The sequence below is a fragment of the Haliotis rubra genome, unplaced genomic scaffold (genome assembly GCF_003918875.1).
Source record: "Haliotis rubra isolate DU_JTF1 unplaced genomic scaffold, ASM391887v1 Scf1107, whole genome shotgun sequence".
Taxonomy (NCBI): Eukaryota; Metazoa; Mollusca; class Gastropoda; order Lepetellida; family Haliotidae; genus Haliotis; species Haliotis rubra.
The window spans coordinates 6571-29893 of record NW_025765012.1 but is presented as its reverse complement, the minus strand read 5'-3'; the positions used below and the strand labels follow the sequence as shown (position 1 = coordinate 29893).

At 42.4% G+C, this 23323-nt stretch overlaps 1 protein-coding gene and 1 long non-coding RNA gene across 2 annotated transcripts; one reads left to right on the top strand and one right to left on the bottom strand.

Moving 5' to 3' along the window:
- Positions 1–1963: 1963 nt before the first annotated feature.
- Positions 1964–7257, bottom strand: LOC124287415 (polyunsaturated fatty acid lipoxygenase ALOX12-like). Its single transcript, XM_046723959.1, has 4 exons — positions 7228–7257; positions 6403–6537; positions 5447–5610; positions 1964–2137 (listed from the first exon to the last, which is right to left on the bottom strand). The coding sequence occupies exons 1-4, from the start codon at positions 7255–7257 to the stop codon at positions 2023–2025; spliced, it is 444 nt and encodes a 147-aa protein (XP_046579915.1). The 3' UTR covers positions 1964–2022.
- A 1664-nt stretch (positions 7258–8921) lies between these two features.
- On the top strand, positions 8922–11301 carry LOC124287350. The gene is made up of 3 exons (XR_006901254.1): positions 8922–9263; positions 10554–10732; positions 10851–11301. It is a non-coding gene; the product is annotated as an uncharacterized LOC124287350 (long non-coding RNA).
- Positions 11302–23323: the final 12022 nt, after the last annotated feature.

Here is a 23323-nt window from a genome sequence, read left to right as displayed (position 1 = left end):
AGCAAAAAATAATAAAATAAATAATTTCCATCATAGATGGAGCCTTCTCTCCCCAGCACTGACTTGTACCTGACATTATCTGTACATTATCTATTTAATGAAATATGCATGTTTATAAATATATTAATACAAAAATATCTCACCTGTACAGCATGTAGCCATATTACTTTAAGCCGTACGTATCATGGCTTGGTATATCTGTAATATTGTAATCTTGGGAACCAATTAAAAACAATAACATAAAATAAAAACAATGGAAGGAACATGTTATATGCTACATAAAAACGATGACATCACAGATGGGGTAATTCTAAAAGTTCGGGGTCTACGCATGAGATGAAACCGTTGCTGACATTCGTTGTATAGAGTGAGTGAGTTTAGTTTTACGCCGCACTCCGCAATATCCCAGCTATATGGCAGCGGTCTGTAAATAATCGAGTCTGGACCAGACAATCCAGTGATCAACAGCATGAGCATCGATCTGCGCAATTGGGAACCGATGACAGGTGTCAACCAAGTCAGCGCAACTGACCACCCGATCCCGTTAGTCGCCTCTTACGACAAGCATAGTCGCCTTTTATGGCAAGCACATGGGTTGCTGAAGACCTATTCTATCCCGGATCTTCACGGGTTCGTTGTATAGAGCTTCAGTGTTAGAGATCCAGTTCAGCTTAGAGTCAATGAAGGTTCCCAGATACTTATACTCCTACACTGTCTCAACACATTCACCGTACATTATCACTGGAGGCATTTCTGTGGGCTTGCTCCGAAATATATAAAAGTAGTGCTAATACTACTGCAAATACAAAACGCTAATAACAATGTGTCAGGACCACCCAACCTTTCAATCTGTAAAACATATGTGCAACTTGACCGTTACATAAATAAATAACAATACGCACATTGGTGTATATAAAACGTATATTTTATGGTTGCGTTCCTTTTTAAAACATGGATTGACATATCAAAACAAATATATTTATAACGGTTACAGAAGTGGAAATGGACTGATTGACATACATGTGTTGGCATGTATGGCCATATTTCTCATTTTGAACTTACAACATATCGAAATTAGCCAGAGGTTGACTTTTATCGTGTGGTGTTTTTGAAAACAATGAAAATATCGTCTCGATTCACGATAAAGTTTTCGGAAGTTTGAGGTCTTTTACTTGTGTGTACATGTTGTCTACCCTGACAGAAATTCAAAATGAATGACATCAGTAATACATGCCAGAACGTTACACATTGCGATACTGAAATATATCATACTGAATAATACCGACTAAACATAGCGCTATTAGGCAAAGCTTTGAGACAAAGACTGACGGCAAATGTACACCTTCGCCAAAACGTTTCTATGTGCAAACCATGTACTCACTGTACATGCGCTATAAACACGATTTGTGTGCAAGATTTTCGTTTATTCTGCCGCAGACGACTCTGCCATATCTTTCACCACAGGCCGTGTGGCAGCCATTCCCCAGGGTCTGATTCCTACCCTACTGCTTCCATGGCCAAGACATACCAGGCAGCGCCGAGTATCTGCGATGTCTGCACTTCCGAATTTTGTCATTCAGCTGCTTTCAAGTGACGCACCCTTCAAATGTCACCAGGAAAGTTAGCGCTTCTGTGCTTCTTCGTTTTTAATCAGTTGATGTACACTTCGTGTTGTTGCCAAATCTCGCAAACGTTATAAAGACGAAACGGTTAGAAGTAACGCAATCGAATTCCCTTATCCTTCATTACACGATATGTTTTTTCATTTTCTTCGTGCACACCCATGTCCTTCCCATGTCCCAACCTTTGTCATGTTGAACGACACTGAGGCAGTTGGCTCATTTTTGTTAAATAGTGCGTAGAACCTAGTGTTAGTGATCTCACATCAGGGTACATTTCCATTACATCTAACGTAGTGCTTACTCTGTGCTCGTCGGTACACTACATTACCTTCTGCCATTTGAAGTAAATGCTTATTGTTCAAACTAGTTCACATATTCATGAACAGTAATACCGGGACGGCTAGATACTGATAGAATTTGGGATAGCGTCGGGATGAAGATAGTCATAGGTCGGGTTCCTTGTCGAATTTCGCTCCTCAATCACCCTTCCGACTTCTTTAAGATCTGCCCGGAATCTGTAAGAGAATCATTAATCAAATGACACGTGTTAGACACGACCGATAAAGAGTTAAACCTGTTGGAGAAGTTCAATATGTCGACACCATTTAAACAGTACTGGCGCTAGTGTACACTGTAACAGACCCGTCAACAAGTCGACACCATTTAGACATTACTGACCGGGTGGTGTAAACTGTAACAGACCAATCAACAAGTCGACACCAGTTAGACATTACTGATCGGATGGTGTAAACTGTAACACACCCATCAACAAGTCGACACCATTTAGACATTACTGACCGGATGGTGTAAACTGTAACAGACCCATCAACAAGTCGACACCAGTTAGACATTACTGACCGGATGGTGTAAACTGTAACAGACCCATCAACAAGTCGACACCATTTAGACATTACTGACGGGATGGTGTAAACTGTAACAGACCCATCAACAAGTCGACACCATTTTGACATTACTGACCGGATGGTGTAAACTTTAACAGTACCATAAACAAGGCGACACCATTTGGACATTACATGACCGGATGGTGTAAACTGTAACAGAACAATCAACAAGTGGACACCAGTTAGACATTCCTGACGGAATGGTGTAAACTGTTATAGAATCATCAACAAGTCGACACCATTTAGACATTACTGACAGGATGGTGTAACCTGTAACAGAATCATCAAAAAGTCGACACCACTTAGACATTACTCACCGGATGGTGAAAACTGTAACAGAACCATCAACAAGGCGACTCCATTAAGACATTACTAACAGGATGGTGTAAACTGTAACAGACCCAACAACAAGTCGACAGCATTTAGACATTACTGATCGGATGGTGAAAACTGTAACAGAATCATCAAAAAGTGGACACCAGTTAGACATTACTGAGCGGATGGTGTAAACTGTAACAGAACCATCATCGAGTGGACACCAGTTAGACATTACTGACCGGAGGGTGTAAACTGTAACAGAATCATCAACAAGTGGACACCAGTTAGACATTACTGAGCGGATGGTGTAAACTGTAACAGAACCATCAACAAGTCGACATCAGTTAGACATTACTGACAGGATGGTGTAAACTGGAACAGAATCATCAACAAGTCGACATTAGTTAGACATTACTGACCGGATGGTGTAAACTGGAACAGAATCATCATCGAGTGGACACCAGTTAGACATTACTGACCGGATGGTGTAAACTGTAACAGACCCATCAACAAGGCGACTCCATTAAGACTTTGCTAACAGGATGGTGTAAACTGTAACAGACCCATCAACAAGTCGACAGCATTTAGACATTACTGACCGGATGGTGAAAACTGTAACAGAATCATCAAAAAGTGGACACCAGTTAGACATTACTAACCGGATGGTGTTAACTGTAACAGAATCATCATAGAGTGGACACCAGTTAGACATTACTGACCGGAGGGTGTAAACTGTAACAGAATCATCAACAAGTGGACACCAGTTAGACATTACTGAGCGGATGGTGTAAACTGTAACAGAACCATCAACAAGTCGACATCAGTTAGACATTACTGACAGGATGGTGTAAACTGGAACAGAATCATCAACAAGTCGACATTAGTTAGACATTACTGACCGGATGGTGTAAACTGGAACAGAATCATCATCGAGTGGACTCCAGTTAGACATTACTGACCGGATGGTGTAAACCGTAACAGACCCATCAACAAGTCGACACCAGTTAGACATTACTGACCGGATGGTGTAAACTGTAACAGAATCATCGACAAGGCGACACCATTTAGACATTACTGATCGGATGGTGTAAACTGTAACAGAACCATCAACAAGGCGACACCATTTAGACATTACATGACCGGATGGTGTAAACTGTAACAGACCCATCAACAAGTCGACGCCAGTTAGACATTACTGTCCGGATGGTGTAAACTGTAACAGTATCATCGACAAGTCGACACCATTTAGACATTACTGATCGGATGTTGTAAACTGTAACAGAATCATCAACAAGTCGACACCATTTAGACATTACTGACCGGGAGGTGTAAACTGTAACAGACCAATCAACAAGTCGACACCATTTAGACATTACTGACCGGATGGTGTAAACTGTAACAGACCCATCAACAAGTCAACACCATTTAGACATTACTGACAGGATGGTGTAAACTGTAACAGAATCATCAACAAGTCGACACCAGTTAGACATTACTGACCGGATGGTGTAAACTGTAACAGACCCATCAACAAGTCGACACCATTTAGACATTACTGACAGGATGGTGTAAACTGTAACAGAATCATCAACAAGTCGACACCATTTAGACATTACTGACCGGATGGTGTAAACTGTAACAGAATCATCAACAAGGCGACACCATTTAGACATTACTGACAGGATGGTGTAAACTGGAACAGAATCATCAACAAGTCGACATTAGTTAGACATTACTGACCGGATGGTGTAAACTGGAACAGAATCATCATCAAGTGGACACCAGTTAGACATTACTGACCGGATGGTGTAAACTGTAACAGACCCATCAACAAGTCGACACCAGTTAGACATTACTGACCGGATGGTGTAAACTGTAACAGAATCATCAACAAGGCGACACCATTTAGACATTACTGATCGGATGGTGTAAACTGTAACAGAACCATCAACAAGGCGACACCATTTAGACATTACTGACCGGATGGTGTAAACTGTAACAGACCCATCAACAAGTCGACACCAGTTAGACATTACTGTCCGGATGGTGTAAACTGTAACAGTATCATCGACAAGTCGACACCATTTAGACATTACTGATCGGATGTTGTAAACTGTAACAGAATCATCAACAAGTCGACACCATTTAGACATTACTGACCGGGAGGTGTAAACTGTAACAGACCAATCAACAAGTCGACACCATTTAGACATTACTGACCGGATGGTGTAAACTGTAACAGACCCATCAACAAGTCAACACCATTTAGACATTACTGACAGGATGGTGTAATCTGTAACAGAATCATCAACAAGTCGACACCAGTTAGACATTACTGACCGGGAGGTGTAAACTGTAACTGACCCATCAACAAGTCAACCCCATTTAGACATTACTGACAGGATGGTGTAAACTGTAACAGAATCATCAACAAGTCGACACCAGTTAGACATTACTGACAGGATGGTCTTAACTGTAACAGAATCATCGACAAGGCGACACCATTTAGACATTACTGACAGGATGGTGTAAACTGTAACAGAATCATCGACAAGGCGACACCACTTAGACATTACTGACAGGATGATCTCATCCAATACTCACTCCTCTTGAACAACAGTCGCTTTTGGATCAAACACATATTGAACCTCGAAGTCCCCCAGACTCTTGACACCCTTGCTGCTGAGCAGTTTGGTGACAACCATAATATCAAAGGTTGTTTTCTTGTCTGGCAGAGCGTGCAGGACATCAGGCATCTTCAGTGGGGACTGGAAAAAAAGACTTAATGGTAATCTGTAGGCAAATCAGTAATTAGACACCTGGACAAACATGACATTTCAAAATGTTAACATATCAATTCATTATAACTGTGAATATCATAATATTCGGTGTCCTGCCACACAGAGTTCAGTTGCTGTAAATATATGTTGTAAAACGGCGTAAAACCATACCCACTCACTCACTCTGCAGGTAGATGGTGATTACATGTTCTTAATGGTAATACTAGCTCTCCCTCAGGAGAATAATTAATAACTGAAAAGCATGTACCTTCTGAAATTCTTTCTATCTCGCTATGCCACGGTTGTTCTCAGTGGGCACTTATCAACTAACAAACTTGAAGAAGCTGGATCAGATGTTTTTGAATAGTAAACAAGCTCTGTTCTTGGTCTTGGATTCAACATGGTCCGAGCGAACATCTTGGAATTTGTTTCTGATGTAACTTCGTTACTTTTCACAACAAATGATTGAAATTGGGCCCTATGCAGCGACTTGGCATGCTAGAAATTTGTGATATGTTTGGTGGCCAAAATTGATTTATAGTAATTTCTATTTACAATGCTGCATGTCTATGTCTCTGCAAACGTGAAAGGGTCACTTGTTTAACGACAATAGACACTAACAATAACGCGCAATAATGTCACATACATCAAAGTTTGTTGTAAGTAGATGACTACATGTCCCTTTGTTAGATACCGATTCCATTATTTCAAAACGTTTATACAGCACAAATGAATTTAACGGTATCCAACGGGGACGTAGTGGACTTGAATAATCTATACTGGAGGGGGAAAGGCATAGTAGTCGTACTGAGAGAAATAGACGGCAGCGTGCTTGACGCTGCAGGTGAAGTTGACCGACGTCAATGTCTGGATGAGGTCATTCAGGTATCGGAATTCACCACTGCCGGGAACACCCTGAGTACAAACAGACCAAACTATACCTGTACATTGTGAGCCGATGACAATGCTGATGATGATTCAGAGATTTAATGAGCGCCCGTTCACATAGGCTACGCTATTTATCAACGTTTTTCCGATCGGTATCCGTGGTATGTCAGCATGTCAGTTCAAATTGAACAATACACAATTTACATTACAAAAAACTGCAATGAATTTCAAATGCTATCTAATGTTTCCCGATGCTTTGCAAAACTATCTAGTGCCTAAAGTTTCAACAGATTTCAACAGAAATGGTCACACGTCACGATGGTGGTCGGACGTGGTACGGAGAGCTGACTGCTCAACTGCGCTTTTATGGTGTAGGAATGAACTTTTACGACTAAATCTCCAAACTACACATTCCAAATGGTTCCAAGTACATTATATGTGAAAATTGGAAGAAGGTGATTTGTAGTTTGGACGATAAATGTTGGATTGACTGAATGTAAAGGATCCCTGGAAATCGTGGCTCTCGCCATCAACACGAGTATGAGCTTCTAACTCCTTGCCTTCTTGCGCCTTGTGATGTGTGCATGTAATTCGCTTGGATTGCTTGGACATATCACGGAGTTATCTCAACGCCACTGAGTGAGTACATACGATTTCCTATGTATTTGACATTGACGCATAGCGCATGGAGAAATCTATCTCAAGTACGCCTCTCACCACAAAACGTAACAGAGACGAAGTGTTCATATCACCAGATTCGGAGATTGACTTTGACTTGAAACGTCAGTGTCCTAATAGTCCAAATCTGGATATTTCTAACAATTCTACCATGATGAGTGCCGAAAGTTTAGATGTGTCTGTTAATAGCCCCACGTCTGATTCTCTTATCTCTGAAGTGGTAAACGCTCTGAAAAACACTGAAGTTCTCACAGCAATAAGCACTAAAGTCGCTGAGGCGATAAGGCCTATGTTTCGTCAAGAAATGGAACAGATCATCTCTCAAAACAAAATTCTTGAGGAGAAAGTGTCACTCACGTCATCCAAACTTATCGAGCAAGAACAGGCAATACAGACTCTCACCAATAAGCTAGACAGAAGTGAACAGTACTCGAGAAGGAATAACATGAGAATCTCAGGGTTGTCTGAGTCCGAGAATGAGGACACTGACCAGTTGATTTTAGACATGGCTAAATCAATAGGCGTAAATCTCAACCCTGGTGACATCGATGTTAGTCATCGTGTTCCCAGACGACCAGCCACTCCACTGGACAATCCACGACCTATAATTGTTCGATTCGTTAGCAACGCCTCGAAACGTGCTGTCCTCAAGTCGAGATCAAAACTCAAATATGTGAAAAACCCTGGAGTCCGTAGAGTCTTCATCATTGAAGATCTTACCGGACCCCGAGCAGCGTTAGCTCGAAGGGGCCACCAGCTCGTCGTGGATAAGAAAGCTGAGGCAACATGGGTAACTAGTGGGGTCATCCTCATTAAGATGCTAGACGGTACGGTTCGAAAGGTCGCCAATAGCGGTCACTTCGATGAAGTGTGCGAGTCGACTAAACTCAAGATGGTGATTAGTCTGAGTCAAGACAAATGAACACCATTACTAACATGAGATAAACTGATTGGGAAACCCATAATGCATTTGCATGATCTCATCAACTGTCGATAGTCATTGCGACTCTATACTCATATATGTCAACATCGTCATGATTGTGCATTAAACTGTGTTATTTACAGAGACATTGTGATATAAACGAACAATATGAACCTCGAAAACATGGTGATACTCGTCACGATTTAGATATGTAACAATTTGCGGACGTGAATTTCTCAACGTCTCACTTCATGCCCACACTCAGTGTCACCCATCGCTAGATGCTACCGGCAGACGTACTGTGAATGTTGTGTAGCACGTGAGTGTGTGGTATGCACGAACAGCATGTCCGTGGTCCTCATGCTACGTAACGGGTCTGTTTACTACAGAAAACACGAACTTACGATTGATCGATCGTCTAAACATGTAATTTGTAAACATTGAGCTTCATCCAACGATAACAAGAGTCCCTTTATACTCACTTGATTTGTATGCATACCATGAGTTTGCTTGCTTAATTTACCATCTCATTAAAATGGTGTGCGTGCACATACGAAGACTCATTTGCTTGCACCTCTAACGAGGGGGAAATCGTGGTTATGAATTGATGCTTCTTAGCACAGCATAGCGTAGTATAATATACATGCATAATAAATTGTATGCGATCTGTGCAGCATAGTATATAAGTATTGTGTAGTATGTGGTACATGTGTGATGTGTTTGTAACACAGCACATAAGCATTATGTGGTGTGCACAGCATAGCACAGATTCACTGTAATGTGTGTAGTTCATGTGCAGCATATTCTTGTAATAGGTGTAGTATGTGTGTAGCATACATTCTTGTAATGTGTGTATTATGTGTGCAGAAGATACATGTAAGTTGCATGTGTATGAATAATTCATATTACCTTATAAATAAGCCTATGCAAATGCGAACTTGTAAATATCTGTGTGTGTATGCATGTAAATGGACAATTGTGTATGGTTTGATGAAAGCATTTATGTATACAACGGCGAGCCTATACGTTTGGAAGTGAATGTATAGATCGTGTAGATATATAGTTAACCAGCTTGTAATTGCTTACCTGCAGATACTCCGTTGTCCTTAGTTTTTGGATTGTTCCTCCCATAAAGACGCATCTTGCCTGAGTAGTAAGTTTCTATATTTATAACATATACTACTATATTTCTCAACTTTCTTTCAAATTTATGGTTACTTGCTTTGGTTTAAACATATATATTTCCACACGAGGAACCGGTTTGGTAAACAAGCAGTATGTTGCTAAGTTTATGTTTACGATTATGTTTACGAATTGATTTACGAATGTCAATGTCAAGGTTTAACTTTGCTTCAAATCTTGATAATCTTGTTTGGAATAAATATCTCATAAATATTGATAAACACATGAGTAAACCTAAGTACTACTAAGTTATATTAATGTATCATATAATGATGAAGTATGTTTTTAGCAGTCGCATGCCATTTGTTACGTTTTTAAATGAGTCTCTGTGTCTCAGGTGTTATGAAGTTTGTGTGAATATGTTGGTCTTGTTTACCGACATATGAGGCTTTTAGGGGCGCTTTGTTGGATATTTCAGTGAAAGTTTTGAGTGATGTGGTTTACAACAAAAATGATAACGATATACAGAAATTGAAGGGCATTACACTAAGATGAGGTAGTGTTTATACATACAGTTAAGTGGATTGTGGTGGTGTTACAATGACGTGGAGATGGCTGTTAAGTACACAAAGAGGTTGATCTTGGGACAGAAGAATATAAACGGCTTAATGGGATAAGGCAGTAGTATAAACGAATTGGTAAACAAAGGGATTTTGAATCTTTGACAGATACATTGCATTACAGAAATAACATTTCACAAGAATTCAAGAAGATGTTACTCTACGAATTGTTAATTATCGTGGCTTCTTCATTTAAACTAATCCCCACAGCAAACAGCTAATGTCAATCTTTTGGCAGCAAAAGGCTGTTTGTTCGCGTGCGTTGGTCTCATTCAACCGTTCACTTTTAATCACTTTGATATCGAGCGCCTTCCAAAACCATCTGTAAGCCAAACTGCAGTGGAATTGATTGACTGAACTCAATCAACACCCGTCAACTCTAATATGGTATAAAAGACGTGAGTGTATCTCACCTCAAATCACCCATGAATCAGCAACCTTTGAACTTGACTCGTTCTCAAAGATGGCAAAATCATACTCCGACCACTCGATCAGCACAATCCTTGGTTTGCAGAAAGGTTAGTATTCACGCATAGCAAATTAAGGATTAAATCGATTGAATCGTCAAATTGAGTTCAGTGGGATTTCAAATCATGACAGCATTTGATATTAAGATAGATGTGGTTCGCTGAAGGTGTGGGAATAATATCCTGATGTTACTTGATCCCAATGCATTTCTACAATGTACTTTTTTCATTCAGAGTTCCCACGAACATCCAGTTCAACAAGATGCCGGACGGTCCCAGAAAGACGACGTACCATGTACAGACAACATGCGCTTGATAAGATGGAGGAGATCTTTGAAAAGAATCCCTACCCAAATCTTGACATCAGAGAGAATCTTTCACAAGAGCTCGAGGTCCCCGAGTCGAAAATACAGGTGTGTAGTTATGACTTAATTAATAATTGTGTAAATCAACTTAGAAATTGAATTCAATTGCAATGAAGAAGATGTTTAACTGAATGATGCTCACCAAATTCTTTTGTTATATTTCCAGGGGTGGTTTCAGAATCGTCGTACTCGCCGAGGACGTACCAAGACCCGACGTGGACCCTGTAGCACCAGACAGTCAGTAAACCGCCATACTCTCATCCGAAACAGCCTCTCCCCTACTGCAACCCCCTGTCATGGTTCCACGCTCCGTCACCCTTGCTGCCAGATCTTCTACCCCGTTGTTCCCCAACAGCTGACCACTTGATCACGTCTCACTCCGGAGCCCAACACTTGAAATCACAGCAACAAGACCATCTGAGAGAACTGTTGATTGAAAGAGTTGAGGGCCTACGAGGTCAAAGCTTCCAGCTCCATTGTATCTGATAGCGATTCCAACTTAACATCAGATATTTGCTGACCTCACAAGTGAAATATCATTATAGTGCTATGAGTAGCCGAGAGAACTACTTAGTGTTAGTGCTACATACAATGAAAACCCAGTCAATGTTCAGGCGTTTATGGTGCTACTCCTGGGAAAACTGTCTATGTTCGAACTGTCTTCTTGAATTCTGTAATAAAGAGTCTCCATTCCATGGATATTCATGTCATTTGTTTGTGGCATGTCTCTCTACTGTTGATAATATAATGATCACTAGACGATCACATGTAATAAAGACAAGGGCGCCATGCTGGGACTATATTTGGATGGGGTATTGGTACTGTTCAGCGCTTTCAAGACGTAATAGGTCCTTGCGATACACACTGTGCAAAGACACAATAAGTCGTATCTCCAAACTGCCTGACTTAGGAATATATTTCACTTGTGAAATTCGGAGTACAAATATAACATTGTAATGAAGCACTGCATGGCCGCATAAATTTAGAGTGTATTATAACAAAGTAGATGTATATATTGCAACATCATACCATCAATCATTGACAAAATATGTGTTTAACCATGTCATTGTCAATGGCAGTCTGACTGCGATACAGGGATGAGATATTTGGGTCACATGTGCAGCCGTTCATTCAAGAGACGTAACAGCACAGACTTCCTGAGACAGCATTCAGGTACTGCTGTGGCCATATGTTTCTCGGGACCAGTCTCCCATCGAGCACGTTGGGATGGAGAGACGTTTTCGTAAGGCCCAGAATTAACCCATGATGTTAGCAGAATTGTGCAAGCGTTCGTTCAGACATGGAATAACATACCCCAAGCTTTCTTCAATTGCTTAGTGTCGTCTATGCATCTTCGTTGTCAAGCCCGCATCGACGCCAATGGTGGACACACACGATACTGAATTTGTGAACTGAATTTTGACACCACATCTCTTCAAGGGCGTGTTACGATGCCTCATGTCAAATCATACAGATTTCGATATTATCCTGTCAGCGGTTAAACAATGAGTAATGACAACACCACAAATCATTTTGCATTAAAAATGGTATAATATCAAATAAGACTACTCCAAAATCCTTGTTCCATTTCCTGTCTTCTGTACAATTTTAACTTTGTGTATGTACACAGTCTTAGAATGTAATCATGTATGTCATATATAATGGACATATTCGAGTTACATAACATCTTTCTTCAAATGATCTTATTTTTCCTTCGTATATGGTAGTTGTGATATAAACACCACGCCTCGGTGTCACAGAGGAGGTCAATTGATGATCAAAAGCCTTTAGGCATTCGAAAGATGTTTTATTTTGCAATTTCAGAAATATTCAGAATATAAAACCCCATACCTTGCTGCGTGCACATAAAACTCGAAGAAAACATGAGATGTACTAATTTGTTCATACATAACGATGATACTAATAATGTAATAGTACTGGAACTACGAATAGAAACGAAAAGAATAGAAGGATAATATTGCCTTTTCATGAATTTGTCTTATATCAACAGATACTGACACATCAGAGAGATACGAATACATATCATATTTACATACATTCATGAATTTAAGCATTTTCACACTTGTTTAAAAGAGATAAGGTACTTGGAATAAAGGATGTACGGGCTCTCTTAGTTTTCCCAATTAGAACTTTGTAGCGGCAGTCTGAAGGGAGGACGTTGTATTCCGAATTTAAGTAGTGAGTTGGGTCAGATATAATTTTGACAGCTTGATTCACGATTTGCCGCTCATATATTGATGATAAACATTCAAATTTGACTCCAGTTATTTTACTTGCAGTGTTAACACTTTTGTCTATTTTAGATTTGAGGTCAACTGAGAGAGACCCGTACCAACAATGGAAGGAACATGTTATAATATTCCGAAAATGCAACATAAAAACGATGACATCACAGATGGGTTAATATTAAAAGTTCGGGGTTTACGCATGAGATGAAACTGTTGCTGACATTCGTTGTATAGAGCTTCAGTGTTAGAGATCCAGTTCAGCTTAGAGTCAGTGAAGGTTCCCAGATACTTATACTCCTACACTGTCTCAACACATTCACCGTTCATTATCACTGGAGGCGTTTCTGTGGGCTTGCTCCGAAAATATATAAAAATAGTTCTATTACTACTGCAAATACAAAACACTAATAACAATGTGTCAGGTCCACCCAACCTTTCAACCTGTAAAACATATGTGCAACTTCACCGTTACATAAATAAATAACAATACGCACATTGGTGTATATAAAACGTATATTTTATGGTTGCGTTCCTTTTTTAAAACTTGGATTGACATATCAAAACAAATATATTTATAACGGTTACAGAAGTGGAAATGGACTGATTGACATACATGTGTTGGCATATATGGCCATATTTCTCATTTTGAACTTGCAACATATATCGAAATTATCCAGAGGTTGACTTTTATCGTGTGGTGTGTGACGTTTGAAAACAATGAAAATATCGTCTCGATTCATGATAAAGTTTACCGAAGTTTGAGGTCTTTTTACTTGTGTATACTTGTTGTCCACCCTGACAGAAACTCAAAATGAACAACATCAGTAATACATGCCAGAAAGTTACACATTGCGATACTGAAATATATCATACTGAATAATATGGTAATCTAAACATTGCGCCATCAGGCAAAGCTTTGAGACAAAGATAGACGGCAAATGTATACCTTCGCCAAAACGTTTCTATGTGCAAACCATGTACTCACTGTACATGCGCTATAAACACGATTTGTGTGCAAGATTTTCGTTTATTCTGCCGCAGACGACTCTTCCATCACAGGCCGTGAGGCAGCCATTCCCCAGTGTCCGAGTCCTACCCTCTTGCTTCCATGCCCAAGACATATCAGGCAGCGCCGAGTATCTGCAATGTCTGCACTTCCGACTTTCGTCATTCAGCTTCTTTCAAGTGACGCATTAAAGTGACGCATCCTTCAAATGTCACCAGGAAAGTTAGCGCTTCTGTGCTTCTTCTTTTTTAATCAGTTGATGTACACTTCGTGTTGTTGTAAGGCCAAAACTCGCAAAACGTTAAAAGACGAAACGGTTAGTAACGCAATCGAACTTCCCTTATCCTTCATGACACGAATTCTTTTTCATTTTCTTCGTGCACAACCATGTCCTCCTCATGTCCCAACCATTGTCATGTTGAACGACACTGAGGCAGTTGGCTCACCAACAGTGCAATGCATGAAATGATATAATGGTTTCTTCCAATGCATACCGAACCTGACTTCGTGTTTAAAATGATTTCCACTGGTGAGTATGCACTTTCAAAAGTTTACAAAATATCCAAATTATGTATTTTGTTAAATAGTGCGTAGAACCTAGTGTTAGTGATCTCACATCAGGGTACATTTCCATTACATCTAACGTAGTGCTTACTCTGTGCTCGTCGGTACACTACATTACCTTCTGCCATTTGAAGTAAATGCTAATTGTTCAAACTAGTTCACATATTCATGAACAGTAATACCGGGACGGCTAGATACTGATAGAATTTGGGATAGCGTCGGGATGAAGATAGTCATAGGTCGGGTTCCGTGTCTTATTTCGCTCCTCAATCACCCTCCCGACTTCTTTAAGATCTGCCCGGAATCTGTAAGAGAATCATTAATCAAATGACACGTGTTAGACACGACCTATAAAGAGTTAAACCTGTTGGAGAAATTCAATATGTCGACACCATTTAAACACTACTGAGGCGCTGGTGTACACTGTAACAGAATAATCGATATATCGATACCATTTAGACATTACTGACCGGATGGTGTAAACTGTAACAGAATCATCAACAAGGCGACACCATTTAGACATTACTGACCGGATGGTGTAAACTGTAACAGACCCATCAACAAGTGGACACCATTTAGACATTACTGACCGGATGGTGTAAACTGTAACAGAATCATCAACAAGGCGACACCATTTAGACATTACTGACCGGATGGTGTAAACTGTAACAGAACCATCAACAAGTCGACACCATTTAGACATTACTGACCGGATGGTGTAAACTGTAACAGAATCATCAACAAGTCGACACCATTTAGACATTACTGACCGGATGGTGTAAACTGTAACAGAATCATCAACAAGTCGACACCATTTAGACATTACTGACCGGATGGTGTATCAACAAGTCGACACCATTTTGACAATACTGACAGGATGGTCTAAACTGTAACAGAATCATCAACAAGTCGACACCATTTTGACATTACTGACAGGATGGTGTAAACTGTAACAGAACCATCAACACGTCACGACACCATTTAGGGATTACTGACCGGATGGTGTAAACTGTAACAGAATCATCAACAAGTGGACACCATTTTGACATTACTGACCGGATGGTGTAAACTGTAACAGAACCATCAACAAGTCGACACCAGCTAGACATTACTATGGTGTAAACTGTAACTCATCACCAAGTCGACACCATTTTAGACATTACTGGGATGGTGTAAACTGTAACAGACCCATCAACAAGTCAACACCATTCAGACATTACTGACCGCATGGTGTAAACTGTAACAGACCCATCAACAAGTCGACACCACTTAAACATTACTGACCGGATGGTGTAAACTGTAACAGACCCATCAACAAGTCGACACCATTTAGACATTACTGACCGGATGGTGTAAACTGTAACAGAATCATCAACAAGGCGACACCATTTAGACATTACTGACCGGATGGTGTAAACTGTAACAGACCCATCAACAAGTCGACACCATTTAGACATTAATGACCGGATGGTGTAAACTGTAACAGAATCATCAACAAGTCGACACCATTTAGACATTACTGACCGGATGGTGTAAACTGTAACAGAATCATCAACAAGGCGACACCATTTAGACATTACTGACCGGATGGTGTAAACTGTAACAGAATCATCAACACAGACATTACTGGCGGATGGTGTAAACAACAGAATCATCAACAAGTCGACATCATTTAGACATTACTGACCGGATGGTGTAAACTGTAACAGAATCATCAACAAGTCGACACCAGTTAGACATTACTGGCGACAGGATGGTGTAAACTGTAACAGAATCATCAACAAGGCGACACCATTTAGACATTACTGACCGGATGGTGTAAACTGTAACAGAATCATCAACAAGGCGACACCATTTAGACATTACTGACCGGATGGTGTAAACTGTAACAGAATCATCAACAAGGCGACACCATTTAGACATTACTGACCGGATGGTGTAAACTGTAACAGAATCATCAACAAGGCGACACCATTTAGACATTACTGACCGGATGATCTCATCCAATACTCACTCCTCTTGAACAACAGTCGCTTTTGGATCAAACACATATTGAACCTCGAAGTCCCCAGACTCTTGACACCCTTTGCTGCTGAGCAGTTTGGTGACAACCATAATATCAAAGGTTGTTTTCTTGTCTGGCAGAGCGTGCAGGACATCAGGCATCTTCAGTGGGGACTGGAAGAACAGACTTTAAAGGTAATCTGTAGGCAAATCAGTAATTGGACACCTGGGCAAAAGTAACATGACATTTCAAAATGTTAACATATCAATTCATTATAACTGTGAATATCATAATATTCGTTGTCCCGCCACACAGAGTTCAGTTGCTGTACATTCCGCAGTCTGTTGTGGTAGTACAGGAGTAAATATATGTTGTAAAACGGCGTAAAACCATACCCACTCACTCACTCTGCAGGTAGATGGTGATTACATGTTCTTAATGGTAATACTAGCTCTCCCTCAGGAGAATAATTAATAACTGAAAAGCATGTACCTTCTGAAATACTTTCTATCTCGCTATGCCACGGTTGTTCCCAGTGGGCACTTATCAACTAACGAACTTGAAGAAGCTGGATCAGATGTTTTTGAATAGTAAACAAGCTCTGTTCTTGGTCTTGGATTCAACATGGTCCGAGCGAACATCTTGGAATTTGTTTCTGATGTAACTTCGTTACTTTTCACAACAAATGATTGAAAATGGGCCCTATGCAGCGACTTGGCATGCTAGAAATTTGTGATATTTTGGTGGCCAAAATTGATTTCTAGTCATTTCTGTTTATAATGCTACATCTCCATGGCATGTCTCTGCAAACGTGAAAGGGTCACTCGTTTATCGACAATACACACTTACAACAACGTGTAATAATGTCACATACAGAGTAGTATGGTGACCGCACATTTCGAGGTGACGTAACGTGACGCAACCTCGAAAATATACGGCCACACTGACGTCATACGCGTATGACGTCACGACGATTGGTCTCGTGACGTCACGATCTACAAACGAAGGTAGTGACGTCACTTGATGGTGACGCAACCTCGAAAATATACGGCCACACTGACGTCATACACGTATGACGTCACGACGATTGGTCTCATGACGTCACGATCTACAAACGAAGGTAGTGACGTCACTTGATGGTGACGCAACCTCAAAAATATACTACCACACTGACGTCACGCCCTACAACGACGGTATTGACGTCACGTGGTCATTGAACCGTCACAAATAAGGGTAATGGTCGTCTAGTACGTGTTCGTGCATGTACGTGTGTGTGTGTGTGTGTGTGTGCGTGCGCGCGCACGTGTGACATAATGCTCTCTTCTACCTTTCCACACTCCCACAATTCGCGAATCAGCACCAACTAAATGTGTACGATATCAAAAAAATTTTTATACAGGTATATACAACATATAACACAATATAATACAATATATACATACAATTTCATACATTTCACAAAATGAGGCGACCTCTCCGGTTGCGCACACGGATACGGCGAGTAGGTGTCTCGCCGTTCCTGTGCACGTCTGCAACCACTGTCACCGTATTTTCTGAGGGGTGGTGACGGTTATGAGAGGCCTCTTCAAAATTAGTGAAAGCTCCTCCATCGCCGTCGTCGTCCCACGACAGCTGCTGGGCGTGTTCCCCTTCCTCTTCATCGTCGTCGTCGATGAAGAGGGGGGAGTGTACCGATGTCGGGTGGGAGGGGTAAGGGGAGGTGTTGTCATCATATACAAGAGGTCCCTGAGGGCTGAGGGCTCCATCTTCATCATCTTCTTCCACCTTCTCTGTTGGTATGCTCTCACAATAGGGGTAGCCACCCCCAAGGTCCCTCTCCTTTCACCCCCATCCACACTACGAGCAATGTTTCTATATTGTATGCTAGACATCACTATCCCCGTAGTCTGTGTGCCAACATCAGATGTCTTCACGACACACTTAGCACACCTCTCTACGGGGATCACCAGGGCATCTTCGGTGGTCCAGTCATCTGTCGTAGGTTGTTCCCTTTTGACCTTCTTAGCGGCGGGGGTGACATCTACCGCACATGACCGGGCGTAGTGGCCACTCCCTCCACACTTGTAACATGTGGCCGTCGGACATTGGGGAGCCAGTGACCAGAGTCCCCACATCTATAACAATGACCATAAGAAGGAGTAGTCGTGGCAGTCGGTGTAGGAGTCGTGGCAGTCGTGGACGGCGTGGAAGGTGGGGTGGTGATCACGGAGGAAGAGGACATGTTGAAGGACGGGCAGGTCCTCCTGTAATGGCCACTCTGTTGGCAGATGGTGCACGGCATGGGGCAATCTTTTCCCCAGTGCCCCTGTCCCCACACCTTTTCCACACACCGCCAATGGACAGTTCTTAAACACGTTGTCATTTTTCTGGGGACACTTCCAGCAGTATAGCATGCTTGTTGGAGCAGCATCACACATCTTGCTTGAATCCATGGTAGTAGTAGTAGTGGTAGTTGTAATAGCCGTGGTAGTAGCAGTAGTAGTAGTAGCGAGAGCTGGTCAGGAGTCACGTCTTACTGTATGGCAAGCGGTAGTCAGTATGATTTGACAGTGGTCAAGCGAATGGTCATATACACCCCAAAGGGTAATTGAGCGTCCGCGTTGTAGACATGATCATACACGTCCGACACGACGCAGCAGGAACACGAAAATCGCCTCTATTATCTTACGCACCATATGTCCACGGTTTATCGTATATTCCTACTCATGGGTCTAACCACTCCTTATTAAACAATCGTTTCGACCACCGCGTGTGCCGAAGCCTTCGAAAATAGCCCCTACGTGCGTCGTTAATCGGCCTAACTGCTCTAATCGTCCCCTATTATACGCAATCGTGAGTGTCCACCCCGTCGTCTCTACACCCTTCTCCTTCGAAAATAATCCCCTACGTGCGTCGTTAATCGGTCTAGTTGCTCTAATCGACCCTATTATACACAGCCGCTAGTGTCCACCCCTTCGTCTCTTCACCCCCCTCCTTCGATAATAATCGTCCCTGTCATACACAACCGCGAATGACCACCCCGTAAACCAAACAACCTTCTCTCTCTCTCTCTCTCTCTCTCTCTCTCGCTTATCACAAAATGGCGCACAACGACAACATTCTCATCATGGTTGACGAGGAAGACCCCGTAAACGAACTAGTAAGAAATACGAACACGTCTCTTATAGAACATTCCGAGGATGACATACTTATATTTTTTTCGTCGGATGATGAGGAATTCCAACGCCTCAGCAGTGACACATGCCGACAGTCCGGGACAGGGCAACCTTTGCGACAACACGACGACGACATCATCGAGGTCGTAGAGGAAGGGTTGCCGTGTCATTCTCCCCGCAACGACGGTCACAACGAGGTTATCGAGGAAGAAAATGGCGAGTATGACTACTCGCCGCAACAAGTTTTTTTCCTCAGAGAACTTCATCGGATGGATAGTCAGAGATATAGGGTGTCTAACATCGTTTACCTCTTCGGGTTTTTACAACAATTTCTGGAGAGAGTACAGAGCAGCGTGGATGTGGAAGACAACCTGTCACGCGGGTTCGACTCCCTCGTGGCTCATTTGGGTAACTCGGAAAGTAAGTGTATAAAAAACAACATAAGCTCTATACATTTACAGTGTGGTAACTAATAATTTTTTAACATTGCTTGTCTTTTCAAAGCTGACATAAGCGCATTCTTGATGCCATTATATTTTTCTTTTACTTTTTCCCTAGATATACGCCCTCAGGATATCGTCACCCTGTATATTCATCATCACGCCCTCAAGCCCGTTAAAAGCCATACCGTCAGTCAGGTTTGAAGAACTCACGGGTGACATCATATTAGCGGTATGGAACACGTTGCCCAGTCTAACACATATTTTACGTTTGACAGTACCATGACCGTAAGGTTACACATAGTGAGGAATCCCGCTGTAGGTAGAGGTAATGGTCGCTTGACTAAGAAAGAGCTAATCACGCTGGAGGCTTTTACCAAACGTAAAACCACTAGGGGTGGTTGTCTTACTAAAATAGAGAACAGCGACAATTTATGTCTAGGTCTATTGCTGTAGCCCTATATTTTCTAAAGCATGCTTCGCAACCACGGGATGTGTCCAAGAAGGAACGCAGACAGCGATATACAGAGCGTGAAGCGTTCCTGTGAGAGATGCGCGGGTGTACAAACGATAGCCACGCATGAATTGTACAGGCGAGCGGGTCTCCGCCTGGAGCGTGTATGGAAGGTCGTCCCGCTTGGGAGGCCTTCCAAACATGTCTAAGGAATGAGGCGCTTTGCATGTACACACCATTACACCCGGTAATGGTGCTCTTATCTTGTAAGCTCCACGCACTCCTCTTGACACGGTTGAAACACATCCCCTGTATCGATATTTTCTGGTGGCCTGCTAACACTCCCAGAGGTGGACCGCATGGTCACTATGACTGCATCAATACAGTGGTAGGGCTGTACGGGAATAGTAAATATTGTTGGGTGTGCCATAGAGGGTACAAGGCGGACAATACTCATGCATGCACTAAAGAGTACGCTGCGTGTGGGAAATGCGGGCGTAAGGGTAAAAGCTGTCTGAATGATTTTCGACGACAGAGGCAGCAACAGCACCATAGCCGCGGGTACCCGGTAGTGACGTCGGCGAGCTGTTGCTGTTCGGTCAACCTTGTCGAGAGTGTCGGGTGTGGTTTCCTAAGAGGGACTGTCACGCTGCTCATATCGCCAACCGCGTTTTGTGGACGAGAGAAATTCTGGTGTCCTAAATGTAAGACCAATAGAAATGCAGACCACGGAGTGTCTCAAAGACAATAAAGATAGGGTGTGTTATCGGTGTAAAAGTTTTTTCGGACCTTCGCGTGACCGCTGCCACATACCCGCTGACATCGTCAAGGATGAGGACCGCTGTGAGACTATGATTTGACCAAGTACGTTTTTACGATTTCGAGTCCATGTGCGACGAAAATGGTAAACACATACCTAATCTATGCGTTCTCCAGCTCGGTTGCGGCAAGTGTATGGGATCAGAATCTGAATACCTGTGTCAGACATGCCCTTGGCGTAGTGAGAGTAAAACCGGCTGCGTGCCTACTGATTTTAAACGGGAAATAGTCATAGACGGTCCCCATACCGAGACACTCGTAGGGCTGTTTTTTTCTCGTCTCGTACCACCCGCGCAGAAACCACGAGATACTGCCGAGAACATCGCCACCCCTCCCGAGAGTGAGTCTACCGACACGGTCAATCACAATTCTACCGCAAATGACGCCGACAGACGCTTTAGCATAGTGGTCGTGGCACACTATTCTAATCGTTGTTAAATCGTTGTTAGAACATCTCACTCAGAAACCGCAAGTTATTTTGACAGGGGGTAAAATTTTGAATATGACCATCGGTAGGCTACTTTTCCGTGACTCACACAACTATATCCCTACAGCTCTGAAAAAGTTCTGCGATACTTTTGCTTTGGAAGACGGTGAAAAGGGATATTTTCCGCACCTTTTTAATAAGACTGGCGCGTACCAGACAGCTATCCAGAGTAAACTACCACCCAAACATTACTACGATCCGATAGCATGTCATGGGACGATCGCGAAATTCTTAACGGGTATAGGGAAAACCGCAGGACACCTTTCAACATGCAGGTCGAGCTCTTGAAGTATTGTCGGTAAGATGTGTCCATCTTAAGATGGGGTTGTGCTTCTAAATTCATAGATGCCTTCATGTCCCTTAACGACGTTAACCCTTTGTACGAATGCATCACGTTGCCTCATGCCTGCATGTTGACCTTTAGACGCTAAGTACCTGAAACCCGACACTATAGCTATAATAATACTCGGGTAATGAGGACAATCAACCGCGACAGTCTAAAATATGTACCCGAATGGTTGGCGCCTCTTGAACGAAACCGGGTTTACAGTTGGACCGTGGAAGTATCCTTCACCTGCGTATCGTTGATGACCACTGCTCGGTAACGACGACCGAGGGGAGACGCCATACCTTCAAGGTAGACGGATACGATCCGTACAACAAAGTAGTGTACGAATTCCTGGGATGCTTTTGCATGGTTGCATGTCGTGCTTTCCTCGTAAGCGGAATGTCAAAGTACACTACGGCTCAGGCACTACCCTGGCAGACAGACAACGACCGTACCATGTATCGTTTAGGTCTTTTTTACGGGACCATGCGGAAGTGTCTGCCATACACGTCATATGGGAGGTCATTACAGAGCCGTTAGGCCCAGGGAAGACTTAATTACCTAACGAGGCTGTCGCGCCTTCCAACCTCGACGCCGTTTTACGGGGGTCGTATCTAATGGGATTCACTTGCACAAAAGTGCGTGGCGAGGGAGAAAAATACGGTATGCCGACGTGATGTTCAGCTGTACCCATACGTGTAAACGGGTCGCTTTCCGTGATCTCACCCCGCGTTTTACACAACCCTCTCCGACGAGCTGTTCGAATTGGATGGGCTCGTCAAATGTGACATTCTTCCCCTCGGCGTCTCTATCATCCTCTCCTACCATACCGCGACTAACGGGAAGCTTTACTTCCTCTCTGCCGAACGTGTGTGCGAAACGCATGCCAGCAACGCGCGTGTCAGCATACCGACGATCAGAGATCATGGGTGGTAATGCATTACACCACCGTGGAAGTACAGAAAGCGGTTCGAGAACTGGGTTACGTGGTTAGACGTATTTTCTCCGCATGGCACTTTTTCCGGTTCGAGGTTTCACGACAGAGCAGCCGACACCTCGGGTTGTTCGCGAGAATACGCCGACAACTTCTACAAACTGAAACAGGAAGCTG